We start from the raw sequence: 22,500 nt of genomic DNA, 5'->3' as shown, positions 1-22,500 counted from the left end.
AAACTGTATTGGACATTACATGTATTGGACATTAATTTTACGGTAGTATACTGGTTTTGGAAGTGGAAAAAGACTGTATCATTTACAGTGAATAACCGTAAATGGACATTTCCAGAATTCCCTGCGTTACATTTCAAATTTTATGGGTTTTTTTGTTGTTGAAATAACTGTTTCTTCTTAGTTTTTTCTTATCAATTTTGTATATTAGGGTTGTGTGTTACACCTAATGTTGTTAAATGAATGTTTACTGCATTATTTCAGTTTCATGTGTGTTACCGTGATGGTGTTTAGTGTTTGTGTGAATGACTCTGTGCACCTTCTATATATGTTATTATTTAAAAGCTGCTTGTGATAGGCTTTGGTTCATCATGTGACTTTCTCATCACCTCCTGCATTTGGTGGTTATCAGTGTATTACAAAGATACAAAACAGATTTCAGTACTTCAATAGGTTGGTATATTAACATTATTTCAGTTAATGAAATTAATGTATTTAACTGTAAATTTAAAGTAAAACTGTAAAACCTAAAATGTTGCTACTATTTTTTACGGTAAAATTCCGGCAACCACAGCTGTAATTTTACCGTAATTTTTTTTTTACAGTGCAGCCATTCATTTCAACCATTTATGTGCCTTGAGGTGAACACACTGCCCCGTATGTCTCTACTAATGACCAGTGTTGGGAAGGTTACTTTGGAAATGTAATAGGTTACAGATTACAATGTAATAAGTAGTACTATTTCAATTTCTTCATTCAAGTAATATAACTGATTACATTTGATTACTTTTTGATTACTTCTCTAAATTTCTATTGTTTTCAACTGTTAATCATTTTCAAACATGTAAAATGTAAAAAATTTTCGTTAGGGAAGCAGGCAGGCTTAACCTTACAGTAGTACTCAACACTGATTACTATCACTTTCGAAATCCATTACTTTTTGATTACTTCTCTAAATTTCTATTGTTTTCAACTGTTAATCATTTTCAAACATGTAAAATGTAAAAAATTTTCGTTAGGGAAGCAGGCAGGCTTAACCTTACAGTAGTACTCAACACTGGTTACTATCACTTTCGAAATCCTTCATCGCTTGAATTAAGATTATAATTTAATTTTAAAGCACAGCCACCACAAAATCAGACTTACTTTGAGATCATTCTGAGGTTAAATACAGATTTAAAATCATAACACGATATAGTTTAATAGCTATGATACAATTTTTGAAATCAAATCTTTGCATAGCTATGACAGGTTAAATCTTAAATAAAACAGTTAATCTTAAATAAAGCATATACACAAAAAACAGTTCTCGAAAAAATAAAAGATAATTCAAAATATTAATAAATACTATAATAGAATATAAATAATACTAAACTTTCGTAGGAATTTAGTTTTGAATTATTTAAAACTTGTATGTATAATTGCACAGTTGTATGTGATTGTATATTTATTAGACAAAGATTCATTGTAGTTTTGATATTCTTTTTTGTACTGGTTACAAATTTTAGGTTGAAAACTGGTTCAGGAGAAAATGTCATGAATCAGAGAAAATGTATTAAATAAAGATGAATGTTTTTGCAGACACAGCGATCAATAACTATTTTTGTTATGGTCGATAACTGATATGACAGTCCAATATAAATCGATGCCGTTTTGTTTGAATAAAACTCTTCTCAATTAAACTTTGATCTAGAATTTAGAATCAAAACATAATATTACTATATAACACTTTTTTTAAAAACTGGTATGGTACACTCTTAAAAATAAAGGTGCTTCACGATGCCATAGAAGAACCTTTTTTTGTCTAAATGGTTCCATAAAGAAGCTTTAACATCTGAAGAACCTTTCTGTTTCACAAAAGCTTCTTTGTGGCGAAAGAAGGTTCTTCAGATTATATAAGGCTAAGAAAGAGATGCTTCTTTAAAGAACCTTTGACTGAATCAAGGATCGAAATTGCTCCCATAATTTAATCTGTGCGACCTCAAAATATATTTGGGAGCATTTGTGCGAGTGCATATAATTGTTGTTGCATGTGCGACCTGTTTTAATTTCTCTAAAAACTTTCACAGTTATGTGTTTTCTGTTTGCTGATACGGTGAGCAGTCTGCCGTTCTATCAAACGTTACATTACTTCATCTTTACATTCTTAACTTTAATGCAGATTTTAGATTGGTTACTATTAGCTGTCAATCACTCAGTCACTGCTTTCCGCTGTCAGCTTTGCTAATGCAAAGGGCTGAAGAAGAGAGACAATGAAAATAACACTGACAGAACCACCTAAAGTTACAAATAAGGGTGCTGGTGATAGCGATCATGTGGTGAATGTTGATCCACCAGCCGAAAAGAAGGCGTACAGTTTTCGGAGAGAATGGTTGAAAGACTTTGAGTGGCTCCGCTATGAAAATGCACTGTGCTCTATGCACTGCATTCACTTTGAGACGGAGTTTGCAGGTAACACTAGTTAGGTTAGACTAGTGCGCGTGCGCATTTAGACTGCGTTTTTTTCACTGCATGATTTAATCTATTAAAGGGGTCATATGATGCTTTTTTAAAGATCATTATTTTGTGTATTTGGTGTAACAGAATATGTTGACATGCTTTAATGTGCAAAAAACACATTATTTTTCAAATACTGTACATTATTGTAGGTCCTCTATGCCCCGCCTCTCTCAAACACTTCGTTTTCTACAAAGTCCCTCCTTCCGACAAGCGCAGTCTGCTCTGACAACATAACCAACGTGACCACCTGCTTGCACAGGGAGCGTTCTGGGGACTATTTTCAGGCGCTGCGTAATATTGCGCCTGCTGCACCCATGGTACGGCAGCAAAGTTCCTTGATTATTACACCGGAATGAGAGTATAGTTCCTAGCCAACTTTTCATTTTCCATCAGTCTTAGTACAGGATGTAACTACAGAAGAGTCAAGTTTTAAATAGGAAAAATATAGAAACTCTTTGGTCATTTTTGAGCAAGATGCTAACGGTCTAATCAGATTCAATGATCTATGCTAAGCTACAGCTAAAAGTGCTACCGCCAGACCCGGAGATCGGCTGAATGGATTCGAAAATGGTAAAACTCAACTGTTTAACTCTAGGGGAGTTGGAAAATTAGCCTATTTTCAAAAATAGTGGAGTGTTCCATTAAAATATATTTTCTTTTCTTTTCAATTTTTTTTTTATAATTTCAAATATCCGCTTTCAGTGTTTTATGTTTACAGTATTAAAACATTATATATGGATGTGTAACTGCAGGTTAAATGCATTCATGTCCTGCATTAAGCAGTGTGTAAATGCATCTAAATGCCTCTTCAGTTGCAGCTTCTGTGTTTCCTCTGCACTGCAAAGATGAATTTTGTTGATACTGCTTTCATTTGCTTGATAACAGCCCAAATTTCTTATTACTCTACTTGACTGATTAAATGTAAGAATTTGACTCAAATGATGATGCACACTTTTAGAAAAAAAGTGGCTTAATTATAAAAATGACCATAAAGAGTAAAAATCTATTTAAACTTATAGGAAAAGATTAATTTCTATCACTGCTGTGAACTGACCAGCACACAGAATATGAAGAATATCAAAGTCAGCTGTCCACGGTATAGTCTTTAAGACTACCAGCACAATAACACAAGATCAGCACAATAACACACTCAGCAAAATATCGTCTAATTATCGTTAGCGATAAAATCCTAGAAAATATAGAGATACATTTTTTTGTCAATATCGCACACACCTAGCTGCCAGCCGTTCTGCGCAATTGGCAGAGCTGAATGTAAAATTTAACACCGCATACACCATCCTAACCCTCGCTAAAGAGGAGCTCTCTCTCTCTCTCTGTTACAAAAGAAATCTGTCAGTGTTCTTTTCATTGTCTCTCTTCTTCAGCCCTTTCCATTAGCTCCCTGTCACCTGACAGCAGAAAGCAGTGACTGAGTGATTGACAGCTAATATTAACCTAAAATCTGCATTAAAGTTAAGAATGTAAAGATGAAATATGTTAATATTTGTAGTTGTGGTGCTCATTAATTTTTGCTGGTGCGCCTAACTTTTTAAAGTTGGGAGCACCAGTGCTACCAAGTAAAAAAGTTAATTTCGAGCCCTGCTGAATGGTTCTCTGTGGAACTGAAAAATGTTTCTCCTATGGCATCGTTGTGAAGAACCTTTTGAGCACCTTTATTTTTAAGAGTGTAATCTTTTTTTTGCTGTCTTTTTAGGACAAAAATGATCTGTTCACAATTCAGATCAGTGCCAATAACGAACCCCCCCAATATTAGCCGATATGATGACTGATAACTCATCTGTGTCTGTCTGTGATGTTTGCACAGATGCAGTGGACTCACCTGGGCGCGTCTGTTCACTCGCGCACACCGTTCACCTACAGGATCCCCAAAGACGAGTGGAGGCAGGTGGTCACGCTGAACCTGCTGTACACAGCCGTGCCCGTCCTCCTCGCCGTCCGCTGCTACATGGACCAGACCTTCTTCATGAAGAGTGTTCCTCAGGAGCAGGCCAGCAACGGCAAGAAGAAGAATTAAAACCCTCAGCATTCACACGCTAGAACATGCATGCGTCCTCTTTACAGGAGAGAGACTCCGCTGTCAGCTGAAACCACCAGGGATTATTTGTAAAAGCATCAATATATCAGTGACTATATCTGTATCTACCAATATTAGTGGTTTTGAAATGTCCAGCGAAGCCTTTCCGTCTGATTAGGCTGGTCCCAGCTAACAAAAATAAGTTCTAAGACATTTCGCTAACATTCCCATTCATGTTCAAAACGTCCAGTTACAAATGTTACGTTAATGGAACATTCCATTGTATCACTTTGCAACATTAAGGAAATGTTACTTTTGAATGTTCTATGAAAACAGAAAAAAAAAGTTAGACACTACAAAGTTCCATTAACGATATATAACTAACGTTTTTGTGCTAACATTTTGATAACATTGTTAAAGACCAGAACATTTTGAACATTTTATTAACGTTACTGCAAGAACGTTTTTTTCATAACATTGAGAGAACCTTTTCAGAACGTTCCGAGAACATTCCCTGTTATTGTAAGCAGATTCAAGTATTTGGCCGTATTTTTTCCAATTCAAGCAGTAAATTATTTTTCTATACTATGTTATAAAATATTTCAGTCATAACAGTCATGCATTTTTTTATCATCAGTATCAGTATGATTCAAATAATATTAGACAGATGCCTGATTTTATTTATTTTATTATAAGCATGGTACGTTGATTCTGTGACGGAAAAAAAAAACAGAATTTTGAGATGTAAACCCAGAATTCAGACAGCAGTCAAAAATTAAAAGAGGTTTAAACTCAGTCTGAATTGTGAAATAAATTCAAGTTGGCAAGGAAAAAAGAACTGTTTAGTCAAATGTTGCAATTACCTTTTTTATTTGATAACGACAGCAAATCAGCATATTAGAATGATTTCTGAAGATCATGTGACACTGAAGACTGCAGTAATGTAATCACAGAAATAAATTAGCCTATATTTTAACAGATATTAACATTGAAAACAGCTATTTGACATTGTAATAATATTTAACAATATTACTGTTTTGCTGTATTTGTAATCAAATACAAGCCTTGATGAGCAAAAGAGACTGTCAAATGTGTTTTTCTCAGCTCATTTTAACACTGTTTTTTACCAAATTCTAACCCTTTCTCTACATGAGTGTGTGTGTTTATATGAAGCTGATATGAATCAGATCAGTCTCACTGGGCTAAAAATGTGAACACTGCCTTTGTGTGAGTCTTATAGATGGAGGAACAGGCCACTGCCCAGAAGTGAGAACTAAATATAGCAAACAATGAGAGTAACTTCAACACTATCAGATAAACAGAAGCTCAATCTGACCTCATGGACCTGAAGTGGGCGTCAGGATCAGACACGATGGAGGAGAGACAGACAGCAGAACATAGATTATTATAGATATACAGTATAACACTGCAGAATAGAACAGATCCCTCAGGAAATAAATGAGATCGCTTTAATATCTCAATTGTTTCTAAATGGGAGACTTTTGCCTTGAATAAACAAAAAATGTGCTCACCCTCAAGCCATCCAATATGTAGATGAGTTTATTTCTTCATCAGATTTGGAGAAATGTAGCATTGCATCAGTGTCTCAGCAATGGATGCTCTGAAGTGAATGGGTGCCGTCAGAATGAGAGTCCAAACAGCTGATAAAAACATCACAATAATCCACAAGTAATCCACAGCACTGGAGAAGAATCTGGAGAAGACAAAAGCTGAAACAAATCCATCATTAAGATGTTTTTAACTAAAATCTGAGTCCATAATCCATAATAACGCTTCCTCCAGTGAAAAAGTGGTCTGGTCTGAATCAGGAGAGCAATCTGCACAGATCAAGCACCGTTTACAAGCCAAAACAGCTCTAAACAAATATGTGGCTGGATTTTGATGTGAGAGACAACATTAGATGCACCTTTTCACTGGAGGAAGCGTTATTATGGATTATAGACTCACATTTCAGTTAAAAACATCTTGATGGATTTGTCTCTGTTGTCTTCTCCAGATGTTAACTGATGGACTGGAGTGCTGTGGATTACTTGTGATGTTTTTATCAGCTGTTTGGACTCTCATTCTGACGGCACCCATTCACTGCAGAGCATCCATTGCTGAGACACTGATGCAAAGCTACATTTCTACAAATCTGATTAAAAACAAACTAATCCAAATCTTGGATGATCGGTGAGGACATTTTCATTTTTTGGTGAACTGTTCCTCTTAAGTATGCATGCATAAAGTATGTTTAAAAGCGTCTGCTAAATGACTAAATCAGCAGATGAATGTGTGTCTGTGTGACTGCTGAGGCCTAAAATCACATAATAAATGTAAGTGAGTCCTAATAGAGAACTAGAGCAATAATGAGCAACACAACAGCACAGCATACTAAAATTAACTGTGTATAAAAACTGCTGTCATGCACTGGCCTTGCAGACTATCAATCACAAATATATATCATAATCACAAAATATATCATAGCATTAGCATTTTTAGAATTGATTCCCTTATAAAATTAACAAAATGCATCAAGGAAACAAGAGAAATTAATTTGTACACGTTCAGTTTGAAGTATTATTCGTGCATTGAGAATAGAAATGCTTAAATTGAGTTTTAACACAAGGAAGCAGGTCACTCAAAATAAACATATGAAATGACAGCAGTTTTGATCCAATCAGTTTTATTGTTGGCTTGTCTCGAGTTTAATAAAGAACAAAAACACATCAACAAACGTGAAGTGAAGCATAAAAACATCAAAGTTTGACCTCAGAAAGCAGATTGATCTGAGCATTTTAATAAGGGTTTAATAAAGAGATCCAAACATATGCTCGTTATTGTGTGAAATACACATTTCCATGCCACTTCTGCTAGTTATAGTACAAAAACAATACTGAATAGGGTGATTAAATGTGATCAGATACTAGAATAAAAAAATACTAAAAAATGTTGTCATTAAAAGCAAGTAAACAGTGATCGTTATGAAAGAATAAATGAGTAAAGACAATTTATTTACAGAAGAAAGTGGATCTTATAAGCTCAGAGCAAACAGAAGAGTGAGATGGTGGATTATTCATCATCGTGTTCACTAAAGAATACATGTTATCAATAAACACACAGAGCAAACAGACGATACTGAGAGGAAAAGAGATCCACAGCAAACACATCTGCTCCAAAACCTAGTGCTCCCTACATAGGCAGCATCCGAACTGAGACTGAACCTCACAAGTGAGAGATTGGGAAGCACTTCTGTGTATTACATTTATGCATTTGATTTCAAGAATGTGAAAACCTTTTATTTTAATAAAAATACAACTCGCCCAAATAATGGATAAAATAATGCATGAATTAGAATCAACTTTTTATCAATATTTTCCACCACTGAATGAAATGTGTTTTTAACTCCATCACACATAATGCGTTAGATTGAACTGAGCTTGTTGATCTTTCTATCAAAGTGATATTAAAAAAACTTAAGGAAGTTGCATCTTTAAGTTGTCTAGTTAAGAAGCTCGCTAGGTTTAAGAACAGATCCTGAACTGCAAAAAATGACTTTCTTAATCAGTATTTTTGTCTTGTTTTCCAGAACAAATATCTAAACATTCTTAAATCAAGACACAATTACTTGGAGAGCAAAATTACTTAAAATGTTAAGTACGGTAAAGTATTATTCAAATTAAGTGAGTTTATGCTTAAAACAAGTAAAAATATGTGTCAGTGGTGTAAGAAAAATGTACATTTATTAAAACTCAAAGGGAAAACATTTATTTTAAAGTGTTTTATTAACCATATTTCAAGGTAGCATTTGTTGCACTGAACTTCATTAATGCGAAATTTCTCATTTTAACAAAACTTTTTATTTTTTAACTTTGAGAGGAAATCTAAATAATTGAAATTTTTCAGAAAACAAGAATGATGTTTTATTCAAATTAAGCGAGTTTATGCTTAAATATCCACAAATAAAAATTTTATTCAAATGGAAAACAAGTTTATTTTTCTGACCTATTGTCATATATTTTCTCATTTTAAGTATAAAATCACTTAATTTTGATACCTTTGTTTAGAAAATAAGACGTAACATTTTTGCTTCTGAAGTTACTGTATCTTGATGTAAGAATGTTTAGATGTGTGTACTGCAAAACAAAACAAAAATACTGAGTATTAAACTCATTTTTGAGTCTCATCTGTAGTTTAAAAAACACTTAAAACTGCATAAACAAAACACACAGAAACACATGCAGTTATCTCAAATACACACACACACACACACACTTACATTCTCTTGCACACACACACACACACACATTCTCTTGCACACACACACACACATTCTCTCGCGCGCGCCGTGTAACCAAGCAACAGGCATGTGAAATGAACTACAACACATCACATTCACACACGCTTCAGCAGGTGAGAATAAAATCAGATCAGATCGTGTCTGAATGAGACACGAGAGCCTGCGGCCTCAAAAGCACCTGGTAAAGTATGTGAACACTCACTCACACTATTTAAAATGTGTCAGAACGCAATTTGTAAAGTATGTGTTCATGCATAAACTTTCTTCTAGGCTCTGTTTTCTCTTTCAGGTCGACGTGTTGATCTTTCCGAGCCGGTTAAACTGTTGACATGTTTGTATGAAGTGACCTGAACGGTAATAAAATTGAGATCTGAAGGAAACTCTATCGCCCTCTTGAGGACTCAGTGTGTCTGTGTTTGTTTCTGTTCAGAGAGTCAAATCCTTCTGATTCAGATTCAAGAAAACAGAAACGATTCACCTGAATCACGAGGAACACAGAGATAGTTTGAAGTTCAAGCACCTGTCAATCATCTCTGTTCCAGATCTTCCACGCACGCACTCACACACACACACACACACACACTTACATTCTCTTGCACACACACACACACACACATTCTCTTGCACACACACACTTACATTATCTTGCGCGCGCACACACACACACACACACACACACTTACATTCTCTTGCACACACACACACACACACTCTCTTGCACACACACACTTACATTCTCTCGCGCGCGCACACACACACACACACACTCTCTTGCACACACACACTTACATTCTCTCGCGCGCGCACACACACACACACACACTCTCTTGCACACACACACTTACATTCTCTCGCGCGCGCACACACACACACACACACTCTCTTGCACACACACACTTACATTCTCTCGCGCGCGCACACACACACACACACACCCACACCCACACACACACACACACTTTCTCTTGCACACACACACACACACACATTCTCTTGCACACACACATACAGGAAGGACATCGAGACACGTGTAACCAAGCAACAGGCATGTGAAATGAACTACAACACATCACATTCACACACGCTTCAGCAGGTGAGAATAAAATCAGATCAGATCGTGTCTGAATGAGACACGAGAGCCTGCGGCCTCAAAAGCACCTGGTAAAGTATGTGAACACTCACTCACACTATTTAAAATGTGTCAGAACGCAATTTGTAAAGTATGTGTTCATGCATAAACTTTCTTCTAGGCTCTGTTTTCTCTTTCAGGTCGACGTGTTGATCTTTCCGAGCCGGTTAAACTGTTGACATGTTTGTATGAAGTGACCTGAACGGTAATAAAATTGAGATCTGAAGGAAACTCTATCGCCCTCTTGAGGACTCAGTGTGTCTGTGTTTGTTTCTGTTCAGAGAGTCAAATCCTTCTGATTCAGATTCAAGAAAACAGAAACGATTCACCTGAATCACGAGGAACACAGAGATAGTTTGAAGTTCAAGCACCTGTCAATCATCTCTGTTCCAGATCTTTCCGATGCTTCATCACAGTTTATGTGAGAAGATAAATGAACTGATTCAGTTACAAACTCAGTTTCAGTTCTGTTTTGCTCATGTTTCACCCCAACAACAAAAAGAAATGAGAAATTACATTTTGCATAAAGCAGGGTTATTATAGGTGAACTAAAACTAGTAAAAAAAAAACATTTTCATTGCTTGAATTTTTTTTAAAGTTAAATAATTTTTTTTATTTATTTCAAGCTACTTGCCAAGGCAACATTTTTTCATTTTAATTTAGTTTAACTTGATGTACCAAAATAGCTCAAATTAAAATAAAACTTAATAAAAACATTACAAAAATTACTAAAACTTAGTACTTTAAACGAACGTAATTTAACTAGGTGATTTAAATGAAACAGAAAATGCAAAAATATAAACTAGTTGAAATTATTAATAAAAATAACAGTGGCATAAAGAACTTTTTTTATTTAAATTTTGACATTATTTTTACGACAATTAAACATGTTACAATTAGCCATATAATATTAATAATAATATATTCAAATTGTAAAGTCAATTTAAAAGTATTAAGTATATTTCATGGTACCATTTATTAATGTTAAATGTATCATTTTAATTAAAAACCTCTTTTCTGGGCAGGACGATTTGTAATCCTCTATCACAGTGATAGAACGGGATTGTATTAATGTTTGGATATTTAATTTGAGAGTAAATGCGATTTAATAATCATAATGCAAAAAAAAAAATTCAATGATTTTAAAAACAGGCTTCATTTCCTTTATGAAAAATATAATTTCGCATGTTTTTTTTCTTTTCATTTTGGTCTGAAATGTGAGCTGAAAGTTGCTTTTCTTCATGAAATTCACTCATTTATGAACGTAAGGGGTTTCACTACGATTCTAGTCCGACATTTAGAGTTAAAGAGTTGCAATCAAACCAAATCATCAGCAAACACTCAAAACCAAGACAAAGTAAAGCCTCATGGGTAAAAACGAATTCATTATTGTGCCATTCGAAGGCTTGAAGAGCGTCTTATTTCATGAATATGAATCATTTTGGGCAGTTTATTTAGTATTTCATTAAAGCATTACATCCAAAATATCTAAAGCCGAACAAACATGAGCATGAGCAACCAGAGCCTTCACCTGCTGCGTGAACAAATTAATACAACTATTCTATGAAGATGAAGAGTCACCATCCATCTGCGTGAAATAACCAATAAAAAACATTATCTAATGAAGAAGTGAACGGAGGGTTAGTGAAACCTAAATAACAGCGGTAAAAAAGAACGATTATTTCTGTCCTTTCCGTCTGCTGCGTTTCCTCTGACATGGAAACACAGGAACAGAGGTCACGACCCCTGCTTTTAGCCCCGCCCCCCGTAGCTTAATCCCGCCCCCTGTGCCCCGATCCGTGTCTCCGGTGTCGTCGATGCTCGCGCCGAGATCTGTGGTGTTGCCGACGGTAACGGTGAGATCGCGGTGCTGGAGGGAAACAAAACGGTCACATGACTACATCTGATTTGCATTTACATTGAACATTTGGCAGACGCTTGTATCCACTGCAAGGTTTACATTTGATTGGTTCAAGCGCCATGCTCTATTGTCCAACTTAGAAGCAAGTACCAAATAACCAGTGAATTAACCGCTTCTGACTGCACTTACGGCATATTTAATACTTTTACAACCATAATATTACCATTCAAAATATATTAAAATTAACATTTCATTAGATGCAAAATAGTTTTTGTCCACAATTCAAGTCAAATGTATTTGTATAGCACATTTCTCAATACACATTGTTTCAAAGCAGAAAATCTTGATGTTAAGGTTTACAATATCTTAATATCTTCATGTCTTATAGTTGCATTTAGCAGATTAGAGCTGTGTGAAAATATGACTCACATTTTGTGCCGTTGAAATGTGCTGTATAGTGCTGTTAGTATACTGTATCTATGCTGCAAAAGATGATTTCTTGCTCATTATTTTTGTGTTGTTTTCCAGTACTATTTTTACAAATATCTAAACGTTCTTAAATCAAGATACTTAAGAAGCAAATTGACTTAAGATAATAATGCATCAGAATTAAGTGAGTTTTTGCTTAAAAGAAGAAAAAATATCTCCTAATGGGGTTAGAAAAATAATCGTAAGTAATTTTGCTTCTCGATTAAATGTGTCTTGATTTATGAATTTGTCCTGGAAAACAAGACAAAAACACTGAGGAAGAAAATCATTTTTATACTTATATATCCATACATTATACATTTTGTGACAAAATAAAACAATACATAATATATATTGCTTTATGTGGGTGTATGTATGCAGAAAATATATATTTCTGCTTGTTTTCTAAAAAAAATAAAAATAAATAAATAACACTTGCTTTCTAATCTTTTTGTATTCTATGTTTTCTTTTCATTTATTATGCAATTAAGAAAAGCAAAAAAGACCTCTAAAAAGACCTTGCTCTATTCTTTTTCTATTCTATCTGTGTTCTTTTTATTTATTATTTAAAAAACCCTTGCTACATGTGCTGCATTAAGCTAACTGAGAATTGTTACAGCACTTGTATATCATTGCTCTTTTGTTGATTTTGATTGCTTTTATTGTCCTCATTTGTAAGTCACTTTGGATAAAAGCATCTGCTAAATGTCTAAATGTAATGTAATGTAAATATATAAAGTGCAGTGCAATAATACAATTCACATTTTTGCATTGCCAACAAAGGGTATATTATAACAAAGTATTGAGATGAAATTTTGTTATTGACCAAATACTTATTTTCCACCATAATTTGCAAATAAATTCTTTAAAAATCCTACAATGTGATTTTCTGGATTTTTTTTCTCATTTTGTCTCTCATAGTTGAGGTATACCTATGATGAAAATTACAGGCCTCTCTCATCTTTTTAAGTGGGAGAACTTGCACAATTGGTGGCTGACTAAATACTTTTTTTCCCCACTGTATGAACAATCACAGAGATGAGATTTGCTATACAGTATACTGTATGCACGCAGGTAAAGTAAGTTGTATTATACATGCATCTTTTAATACATAGCTGAGTGGGTTATACATTTTTCAACGATATGACCATAAAGCATGGTGCTACCTTATCAAAAAGCAGATCAGTATTTTGAGACTCACATTTAGTGCAGATGATCTTGGGTCTTTCCCAGGTCCCGGTGGGTCGGCAGCGGACAGTCGGGATGTGTCCCTGGAAGAAGCCGTCGGCGCACTGGTACCGAACCACTGCATGGATGTCGTAGTGTGAGCGTCTGCGGCCCACTAGAGACGCGTTATCGACGGCAGGCGGAGTGCCACACATCACTGCAAACACACAGACATATCATAAATCATAAACCATCAGTGCTTGTCTAACGGAACCGATCCTTAACATGCAAAAACTTTCAAATAAAAATTGAACTCGCAACATAAATGTTTTTTTCCCATCAGAATATCAGCCAATAGTTTGGATGCATGCCACTATTTAACAGAATCACATTTTATTAAGCGAAATAGTAATTTTGGTTAATTCTGGTTATTAAATTAAATGTAATTAATTATAATTTAATTTATTTTTAAACATAAATAATAAACATAATTTAGTGTATATTTAAATGTTAATTAATAAATATAATTTAGTTTATATTTAAATATAAACTTTTCTAAATATAATTTAATTCATAATTAATTAAATTTAAATATAAATTAAATTGTTTTTACATTTATATTTGAATGTAAATTAAATAACACGTATAAATATAAATGTATAAACATAAATTATTTTAAAATATAAATTCAATATATTTTATATTTAAATATAAATTCATTAATATAATTTAAATATACATTTAAAAATGTAATTCAAATTAAAAGCTGTTGCTTTATAAAAGCGGATATGCAAAATGTGCCAATAAAAACAGCAGTTAAGAGCATGATTAAAACAAAAAGGTCAAAAAACTAAAATCCAAAGTTCTCATGCATTTCATCTTTTGCTCTTTGGCAAACTACAATAAAGGCTTTAGTTTTTTCACCCGAATTTATGATGTTCAAAGAGTTGATTTTTGCCTAACTGCATGCAAAGTAACCAGCCTTTACAAAACACATCTACGTGTCAAATTTTTTGCATGCACATTCATGACCCTAAATGAGAAAAAAAATCTCAAATTTTCAATAAGAAATAGTTTAACCAGTGTTTCAAGAAAATCGAATGCAGCTCAAATTCGCAATCGACTACAAATAAACCTGTATTTTCTGTATAAACACTTCAGGTTCCAGGAGGGAGAATACGATTCATTAAATGTTAACCTTTTCAATTTAAATGAAATGAAATCCTGCAATCCAGGCACAAACGCTGCATCTCCAGACAATGAGCCTGATTTCCATAGGCAGGGAGCCACCGGCCGTAAATCTGTCCTCTGGCGTCCAGATCCTGGATGTGCCACAAAGGACGGCATCGTGGGAAATGTAGTGCAGAGCCCAGAGCTTAAACCCACAGTCTGAGCCTCTGAATACTTGCACCCTAAAAACTGAGACCTCGTTGTGTGGAGCACTGAAAGACGGAGTTTAGTCTCTCATTCAGAGTCCATTGAGATGCCACACAGAGCTGATGAAGCAGGACTGAGGGGCGATATGAGACCGAACACTTGCTGAGGAATCAATGGACACATCAAAACACGTTTAATCTGTGCTACTGGCCAGAAGATGACAGTCAAAGCGACATTGAGATGTCCGTGCAGTTTATTAAGTGCAGCTCACACACACACACACACACACAGGATGATCGATAACCCCTTGAACTGGAAAACACGCTCGGTTTTGAGGTGTGTGTCAGTGAAGTCAGTGTTGGACGATGCATTAAAGCTTTAAAGAGTCAGAGAAGATTACTGGCTGCTAATTCAACTTTATATGTACACGGTTTATGCCTGTTTTAAGACTAAGTAAAGAAAATGTAAGAAATAAATTGAAGGGAACACAAAACCCCCTGACATTCTTCATCGGTATTTTTGACATTTTCCATGGCAAATTCATAAACAATCATTGTTTTTCACACTGTAGATGGAAATGGCTGAATGATTTTAGTAATCGAACATTGGCTAATGAGTGATGACGTCAGTATAATCAGTGATTTGAAAAGTGGAGGGATTGAATAGTTTTGCACACTGAGGAAGGCTTTGAGCCGAAACGTTTGTGTCTTTTCCCATCAATGATTAATGTAAAATAAAACGAAAAAAGAAGACGTGAGTGCGGATCATGATCTCACATACAACATTTACTGCCATGACTTTAAGACATTCTGTTCTGATTTAAGACATTTGTAAGGCCTTAAATTATATATACAGTGGGTACGGAAAGTATTCAGACCCCCTTAAATTTTTCACTCTTTGTTATATTGCAGCCATTTGCTAAAATCATTTAAGTTAATTTTTTTTCAAAAAAAAAAAAAAAAAAAAAAAAATATATATATATATACATACACAGGTATACCTTAATAAAAAAAACAACAATCAAAAAACAGAATGTAATGAGATATAAACTCAGAATTCAGAGGGAAGAAAGGCAGAATTGCAACATGTAAACTCTTAAATGCGAGAAAAAAATAGTTTATTTCCTGCAATTCTGAGAAAAAAAAATCTTAATAGTGAGATAAAAGGTTATGGGCTTCCATAAAAACTACTACAACTTAAATAAATATTAATGATATAGACATCTGAAACAACAACAACAACAAATAATGAATAAATCTCACAACAAAATTCCTACAAATGCAACTAAAATGAAAATGATAAAAAATTAATTCAAAATATTAATAAGTTATATTATATCAATGATACTAAAACACACTGATATACACAGTATCACCATCATACTTTTTCTAAACAAGCGTCAGGAATGTTTTCATATGCATGAATCATTTCAGCTCATTGGTGTTTATTATTATGCATTCCCATAATCCATCTCTGCGCTCACGACTCTGCGGTTCCATCAGATTAACATTCATCAAAACATTAATAAAACCCCTGAAAGCTCAGTCTACCTGCAGTGTGTGTGCGAGATGTGGGTTAAATCTGAATGAAGGCCACCAGAGACCTGCTATTAAAGCAGCACACAGATGTAATTAAGTCTCTATCAGTGGAGGGGCGGAAGAAACACCAAGGTCGAGCAAGTGTGGATAATGAATGAGGGATAATGTACAATCAGCCTGTCATTACTGCAAAACAAACCCACCGCAGGGTCTCGTATCACCCAGACATGGGCGGTGGGTTTTTGTTAAATGTGAGCCAAAATCATCACAATTAAAAGAACCAAAGACTTAAACTACTTCAGTCTGTGTGCACTGAATTTATTTAGAGAGCAGGGAGAGCAACGATAACCCCCCAGGGTAAACAGAACAGAACAGAACCAACATAAATGTATTGCAGATATTGTTAAAGTTCAATAATGCTATGTACACATTTAGAATTATTCTGATTCAAAGGAGAATCAGAAGGCTGAATCCTGACTGACAGAGGAGGAGCTGGGGATGGAGGAGGGTAATTAGCTATTGAGCAATGCGAAAACTGCTGATAATACTGAGGGACCTTATATATGAATGCTTAGATAGGTGTCGTATTCCCAAAGGTTGATGGGGATCAGCTGAGAGTCAGCTGATGCGAGCTTGACTAACGTGACCTGCCAGAACTAACGCTACGCGATATTAGGTGAATAATGATCACTGATGTGAACTTGATTCGTCTGATGCTTTGGAACATATACGGTAACGACAGACATAAGGATGCGCTCGTTGATCAAACAGTCGATTGGCTGGTTTGAACAGGTTTGATGACAGTACTCTAGAACCTCTGTTCACAGGTGTGTCGTGCACAGACAGTAGCCTAATGATAACTCCTTTCGTGCTCTTCCCAATATTGTGACAAACATCATATTTAAAAGACAGAATTTGAAGGAAACTGTAAGATATGCACGTTTTATTTTCAAAATGTTTTTGTTATTGACGCGGTGAGTCAGGCAGTTATTTGCACTGCAAAAAAATAAGGCCTATCTCCATTCAACTATACATTCTAAAATATATGTTTACTTTATAGGCAGAATTGCATATAATTTGAATAGCAATGTGATGTCTCAAAAAGCATTTATAGTACGTATCTCAAATTTTCCTAACGTATTGTACCCTTAACTGCGTTAAACATGGTGTCACGTGGATGGAATATTAAAACTAGGTGTTGTAAGCTCCATATATGGTGATTTCGGGGAGGAGATGGGGTGGAGATTCATGTTCGCACAATCTTCCGCTGACTGGGTATTACAAAGGGAATTCTGCACAGGTTCTGGCATACGCACGGCTTTATAAATCTGAAAACTTTTGTACGTACGCAAAATCTAGCTTTTGTGCGTACGCACACATTTAGGAAAAAATCTACGTAAAGTTTTATACATGAGGCCCCAGCTGACTGAACATTATCCTGCTTATTAAATGGATACTTATAAAATAAATAAGATATGAAGAAATGATTTATTATGTGAGAAGAAAAAGAGTGTGGAGTGATATGAGAAACATGGAACTAAAAAATATATAGTGTCATTATAGACTGTAAAAAAATCATTTTTCAAAGTTATAAATAAAACAAAGATTTATTTTTTTTTGAGTAAAATTCTAAAAAAAATTGTACTTCAAAATTTCATACATGTTACTTGCAGGTTCTTTGTAATTATTTGTGAAATGTACTAGCAATTTCTGAGTGAAAATTGTTTACTTATAATTTTTTTTTCAGTGTACACACAAGAATCAATGATTTCAAAAGAGTTCAACAATATAATATGATTAAGAGAAGCGACTACAGTTTATGCTGAATTAAATGCCAGATATAGTTTATTGTTTGTAATATACCAATAATAACCAGAAAACTATTTTATGCATAATGCAGGACTTTTAATTATTAAAAAGCCCAAAATATGCCATGACTCTTATTTTGAAATGTCTTTGCCTTAATTATTCCAGCTGCCTTTTTAAAAAGGCGAGGGAGATAAAATATGCACTTTTACATACATAATACTCTTATAACATACAGAATTACAATATAAACCCCATAAAGTAATTCATTAATTCATAACAGTAAATCACAATCACGGTTTTCTTTGCTAACATTATTAGCTTTACATGACATCCATTTGCACTATATTACATTTTACTGATTTTTGCACAATGTGAATATGCACATGCAATATAGGCAAGGTATTATTGGATATGCAATATGTTAATTTGATAAACTTGCCTATTGCATATGCAATATATTAATTTGATCATAAAGTAAAAGGTGTAGTGAAGTCTATGGCTCACATCTTTGTATCATTGCCTTTTAAAGTTCAAATTTTTAAGAATTTCGTTAAACCATTTAAGATATCTTAGATTTTCCACGACCTTAAATTTGATCAAACTGAACTTTTTTAAGGACCCTGGGGAGCCTTTTGAAGTCATATGATGCTTTATGTAGCATCCGTTAATGTTCACTTTTGATTGCGAATTTTGCGGTAAAGTTAGTTGAGAGTTAGTAAACCATGCAAGAATTTACATAAAGACTAAAACAGCACAGGAAAGTGTTTTCTGGTTATATACATTTTTCTGAATTGTTCTTTTATCTATTTTAAACTTTAAGTAAGGCTTATTCAGAAAGCAAATGAAAAATACTTCCAGAGCAAGACAGCTGAACAGTCACTGTTGCGCTCTACTGGAATCATCTCAGATTAAACACAAACATCCAATGGACTGTGAAACAAATTTCCATCATCTGCAGACACTATCTACATCTCTGCAGCATCATAACTATGATGAAGCATCTACCAAATACACACACAATAATGCAACTGCATTATTAGCAGTAATGCATCATCGTTAGAGTCGCTGTCGTCATGGGATGCAGAGGAGGGTGAGCGATGCTCATGAGTCTGCTAAACCACTGAGATGAATGCCACAATGTGTTACAAAGAGAGAGAGAGAGAGAGAGAGAGAGAGAGAGGTCAACATGCACAGCACACCTTTGAGACACTGACAAACAATGTAAAACACTAATGAGAGGAATGAAAAGACCTGGCAGAACTCGCAAAAGCTTGTACTCCTTGCCAATATTACTAGCTGACTCCATTAATATTGTTATTGTACGTTATTTGACTGATATTGCATATGCGGTATATTAATTTGAATGATTTTTGCACAGTGCAAATATGCATATGCAATATAGGCAAGATATTATTGCATATGAAATATATTGACTTGACTGATTTTTGCATGTGAGTATGCATGTGCAATATATGCAAGATATTGCATAGCCATTATATTAATTTGGCTGATATTTTCACAATGTAAATATGCGTATGCAATAAATGCAAGAGTTTACAGCATATGCAGTATATGAATTTGACTGACATTTGCTTAATGCAAGATATTACCGAATATTGCATATGCAATATATTAATTTGAGCACAATGCATAATATGTTAATTTGACTTATTTTTGCACAATGCGAATATGTATACGCAATATGCAAGATATTACTGCATACTGTATATGTACAATATATTAATTTGACAGATATTTGCACATTGTGAATATTTCATATGTTCAAGATGTTAATTTGACAATTTTTTGCACAATACAAATATGCATATTATTGCATACTTCATATGCAATGCAAATATGCATGTGCAATATATGCAAGAAATGACTGCATATTGTATATGCAAAAAATTGTAAAATTAACATCTTGCACATATGAAATATTCACAATGTGCAAAAATCTGTCAAATTAATATATTGACAGAATTTTGCACAATGCTAATATGCATGCACAATATATGCAAGATATTACTGCATAAGCAATTTATTAATTTAGTAAATAAGTAAAATAATACACAGTAAAGCAAGTAATATCAGCAAATAAAAACTTTGGCATACAAACAGAATTTAATTATGCAGTGAAGGTGTTTCCGAAATCTCAGAAAAAGTGCCTAAAACCCTTTTAAAACCAGCCTGACCAGTGGAAACCAGCTTGGTGAGTTAAGCTTTGCAACAAGGATAACCTTCATCTTAAAGGTGAAGATCTCCGAAGACCAGGCAAAGAGTGTTTCTGATTGGCTAAAATGTCTGAGCCACTCCCCTTTTCTCCTCAGGACCATCACAGAGCCACTGATTTCACTAATACTAGAGATATTTTATGTGTGCTGCTCCACAAGCATCACGTCCAGCACCTTTAGGCTGGTTTAAGAGTCATTTCCCAGCAGCGAACGGCTTAAATCTTAAAGCTCGCTTCAATTTGAGTGGAATGTGAGTCGTGTGGTGGGAAAGGATCATGTTTGCAGATGGGATGTTTGCAGATGTTTCTGAGCTCATGTTCAGGCTCGGGCATCTCACCTCTCTCACATCGGTCTCCGCTGTAACTCGGCAAACAGAGGCACACAAACGAGTCCTCTTTATCGATACAGGTGCCGCCGTTTTCACAGGGGTTCGACTGACAGTCATCAACATCTGAAAGAACAACAGTCATCACAGAGTCAGAAAGCATCACGCAGGAGTCTCTCTGTGTCCCAGAGCAAAACTACTTCTCAGCTCTTCTGTTTAAATATTAACTTGCTCTCAGATGATTCTCCCAAAGTTCCCTAGTAGAAATAAATTATACACATTACAATTATTTGGGTCTGTAAAAACGCTGACTTCAGCAAACGTCTGCATACATATGTATATTAATATATACAAACCCATTTTGTTGTTATTGTAACCTAAAACTACAGTATAAATTTTTTTTACGGACGTTTCTGTTTAACTCTAAAACACAACACAATGAAATGTAAAATTCAAAATACTGATAAAAAAACCTGTAAACAAATAAATACAGAACAATTCCTTCAAACTATACAGTATATTGTGCCCTATTTTCACAGATATTTTTTTAGAGTGTAACTGAAATAAAGATGAAATAAAATAGAATATAAATAGATAAAAATCAGATAAAAATTTGAAGGAAAAAAGGAAACTTAAAAGTAAAAAAAAAGGGGGAAACGTGTGACTGGGGTAGTCAACACTACAAAACACAGCTGTTAAACATCGTTTTAATAATCCATTTAATAATTTGAATTAAAATAATCATTTACACTCAATACGTTATTACTGCATACTGTTTTATAATGTACTACAATACTCAGGTGCAGATAACTGCCATGATTTGCATTAAGCAGTATAAATAGCAGAACATCCCGCAATAAAAACTAATAAAAATGCCCAAAACACAAAATAACTAAACGTTTAACTAAAGTGAAAACAAAAAATATAAAAATAAAATCTTTCAATTCGAAATATTAACAAAAACCACAATAATATGCTAAAACAACACTGGAATATAGAGCACATTTCAAATAAACTGTTCTATGTTGTTTTTAGAGTGTAACAGAATTAATCCCTGTCTAATCAGGGTCATGGAAAAGAGCAGGTCAAACCATCTGCGTGTATTTTCCACTGAAGAAATCAAGTCATGCAAGTTTGGAGCAACATGAGGGCGAGTAAATGAATCATTTTTGGGTGAAAGCTGTAGGACTGTAGATCATAGAGCAGTAATATCTCGGTTAAAGGTGCCATAGAATGGAAAACTGTATTTACCTTGGCATAGTTGTATAATAACAGTTCTGTACATGGAAATGACTTACCGTGAGCCTCAAACACTATTGTTTCCTCCTTCTTATGTAAATCTCGTGCATGCAAAAGACCACTGAAAAATAGGCGAATCAGAACATAACACTCACTGTGACGTTACAGTCGGGATCACTAATAGTTACGCCCCCAACATTTGCATAAACCCGCCCATGTTCTATGCCAGCCGCCAGCCGAATCATCAGAAGTTCTGCAGGTTTTGTGAAGAAACAAGCGAGGATAATAGTGAAAATGGCAGATCATGGAAATAAATGTTATGTTCCAGGCTGTGCAGGGATGGGTTGCTGTCTGTATTCAGAAAGGCACGGAAAACAAATAACGCGCATTCTAATAAAATAACGCGAGCCACTAAAGGGACATGGTTAGCTGCTTTCTAGCAGTAGTAGCCTGTTACATTACAGTACATAAGATTTCACTTAACACATAAACAGAGTAAGGAGAGATGACTGAGGATGATGG

At 34.6% G+C, this 22,500-nt stretch overlaps 2 protein-coding genes across 2 annotated transcripts in view; one reads left to right on the top strand and one right to left on the bottom strand.

Annotated features, from left to right (window-relative positions):
- The window catches only part of LOC107552675 (transmembrane 6 superfamily member 1-like), a 14,132-nt gene extending 9,037 nt beyond the window's left edge, over positions 1 to 5,095 (top strand). The window contains exon 6 of the mRNA XM_016234617.1: positions 4,322 to 5,095. Within this exon, the coding sequence (XP_016090103.1) occupies positions 4,322 to 4,531 (210 nt within the window). The 3' untranslated portion in view covers positions 4,532 to 5,095. The remainder of the gene's footprint in view (positions 1 to 4,321) is intronic.
- A 6,543-nt stretch (positions 5,096 to 11,638) lies between these two features.
- The window catches only part of LOC107552674 (neurocan core protein-like), a 64,922-nt gene continuing 54,060 nt past the window's right edge, over positions 11,639 to 22,500 (bottom strand). Inside the window, exons 10-12 of the mRNA XM_016234616.1 lie at positions 20,752 to 20,865; positions 13,456 to 13,673; positions 11,639 to 11,830 (exon numbers count right to left, since the gene is read on the bottom strand). Of these exons, the coding sequence (XP_016090102.1) occupies positions 11,639 to 11,830; positions 13,456 to 13,673; positions 20,752 to 20,865 (524 nt within the window). The remainder of the gene's footprint in view (positions 11,831 to 13,455; positions 13,674 to 20,751; positions 20,866 to 22,500) is intronic.

This window comes from Sinocyclocheilus grahami, unplaced genomic scaffold (assembly GCF_001515645.1).
Source record: "Sinocyclocheilus grahami isolate Dianchi unplaced genomic scaffold, SAMN03320097.WGS_v1.1 scaffold456.1, whole genome shotgun sequence".
Lineage (NCBI taxonomy): Eukaryota > Metazoa > Chordata > Actinopteri > Cypriniformes > Cyprinidae > Sinocyclocheilus > Sinocyclocheilus grahami.
Note: the sequence above shows the minus strand (reverse complement) of the source record. Positions and strands in the feature narration are given on the sequence as shown.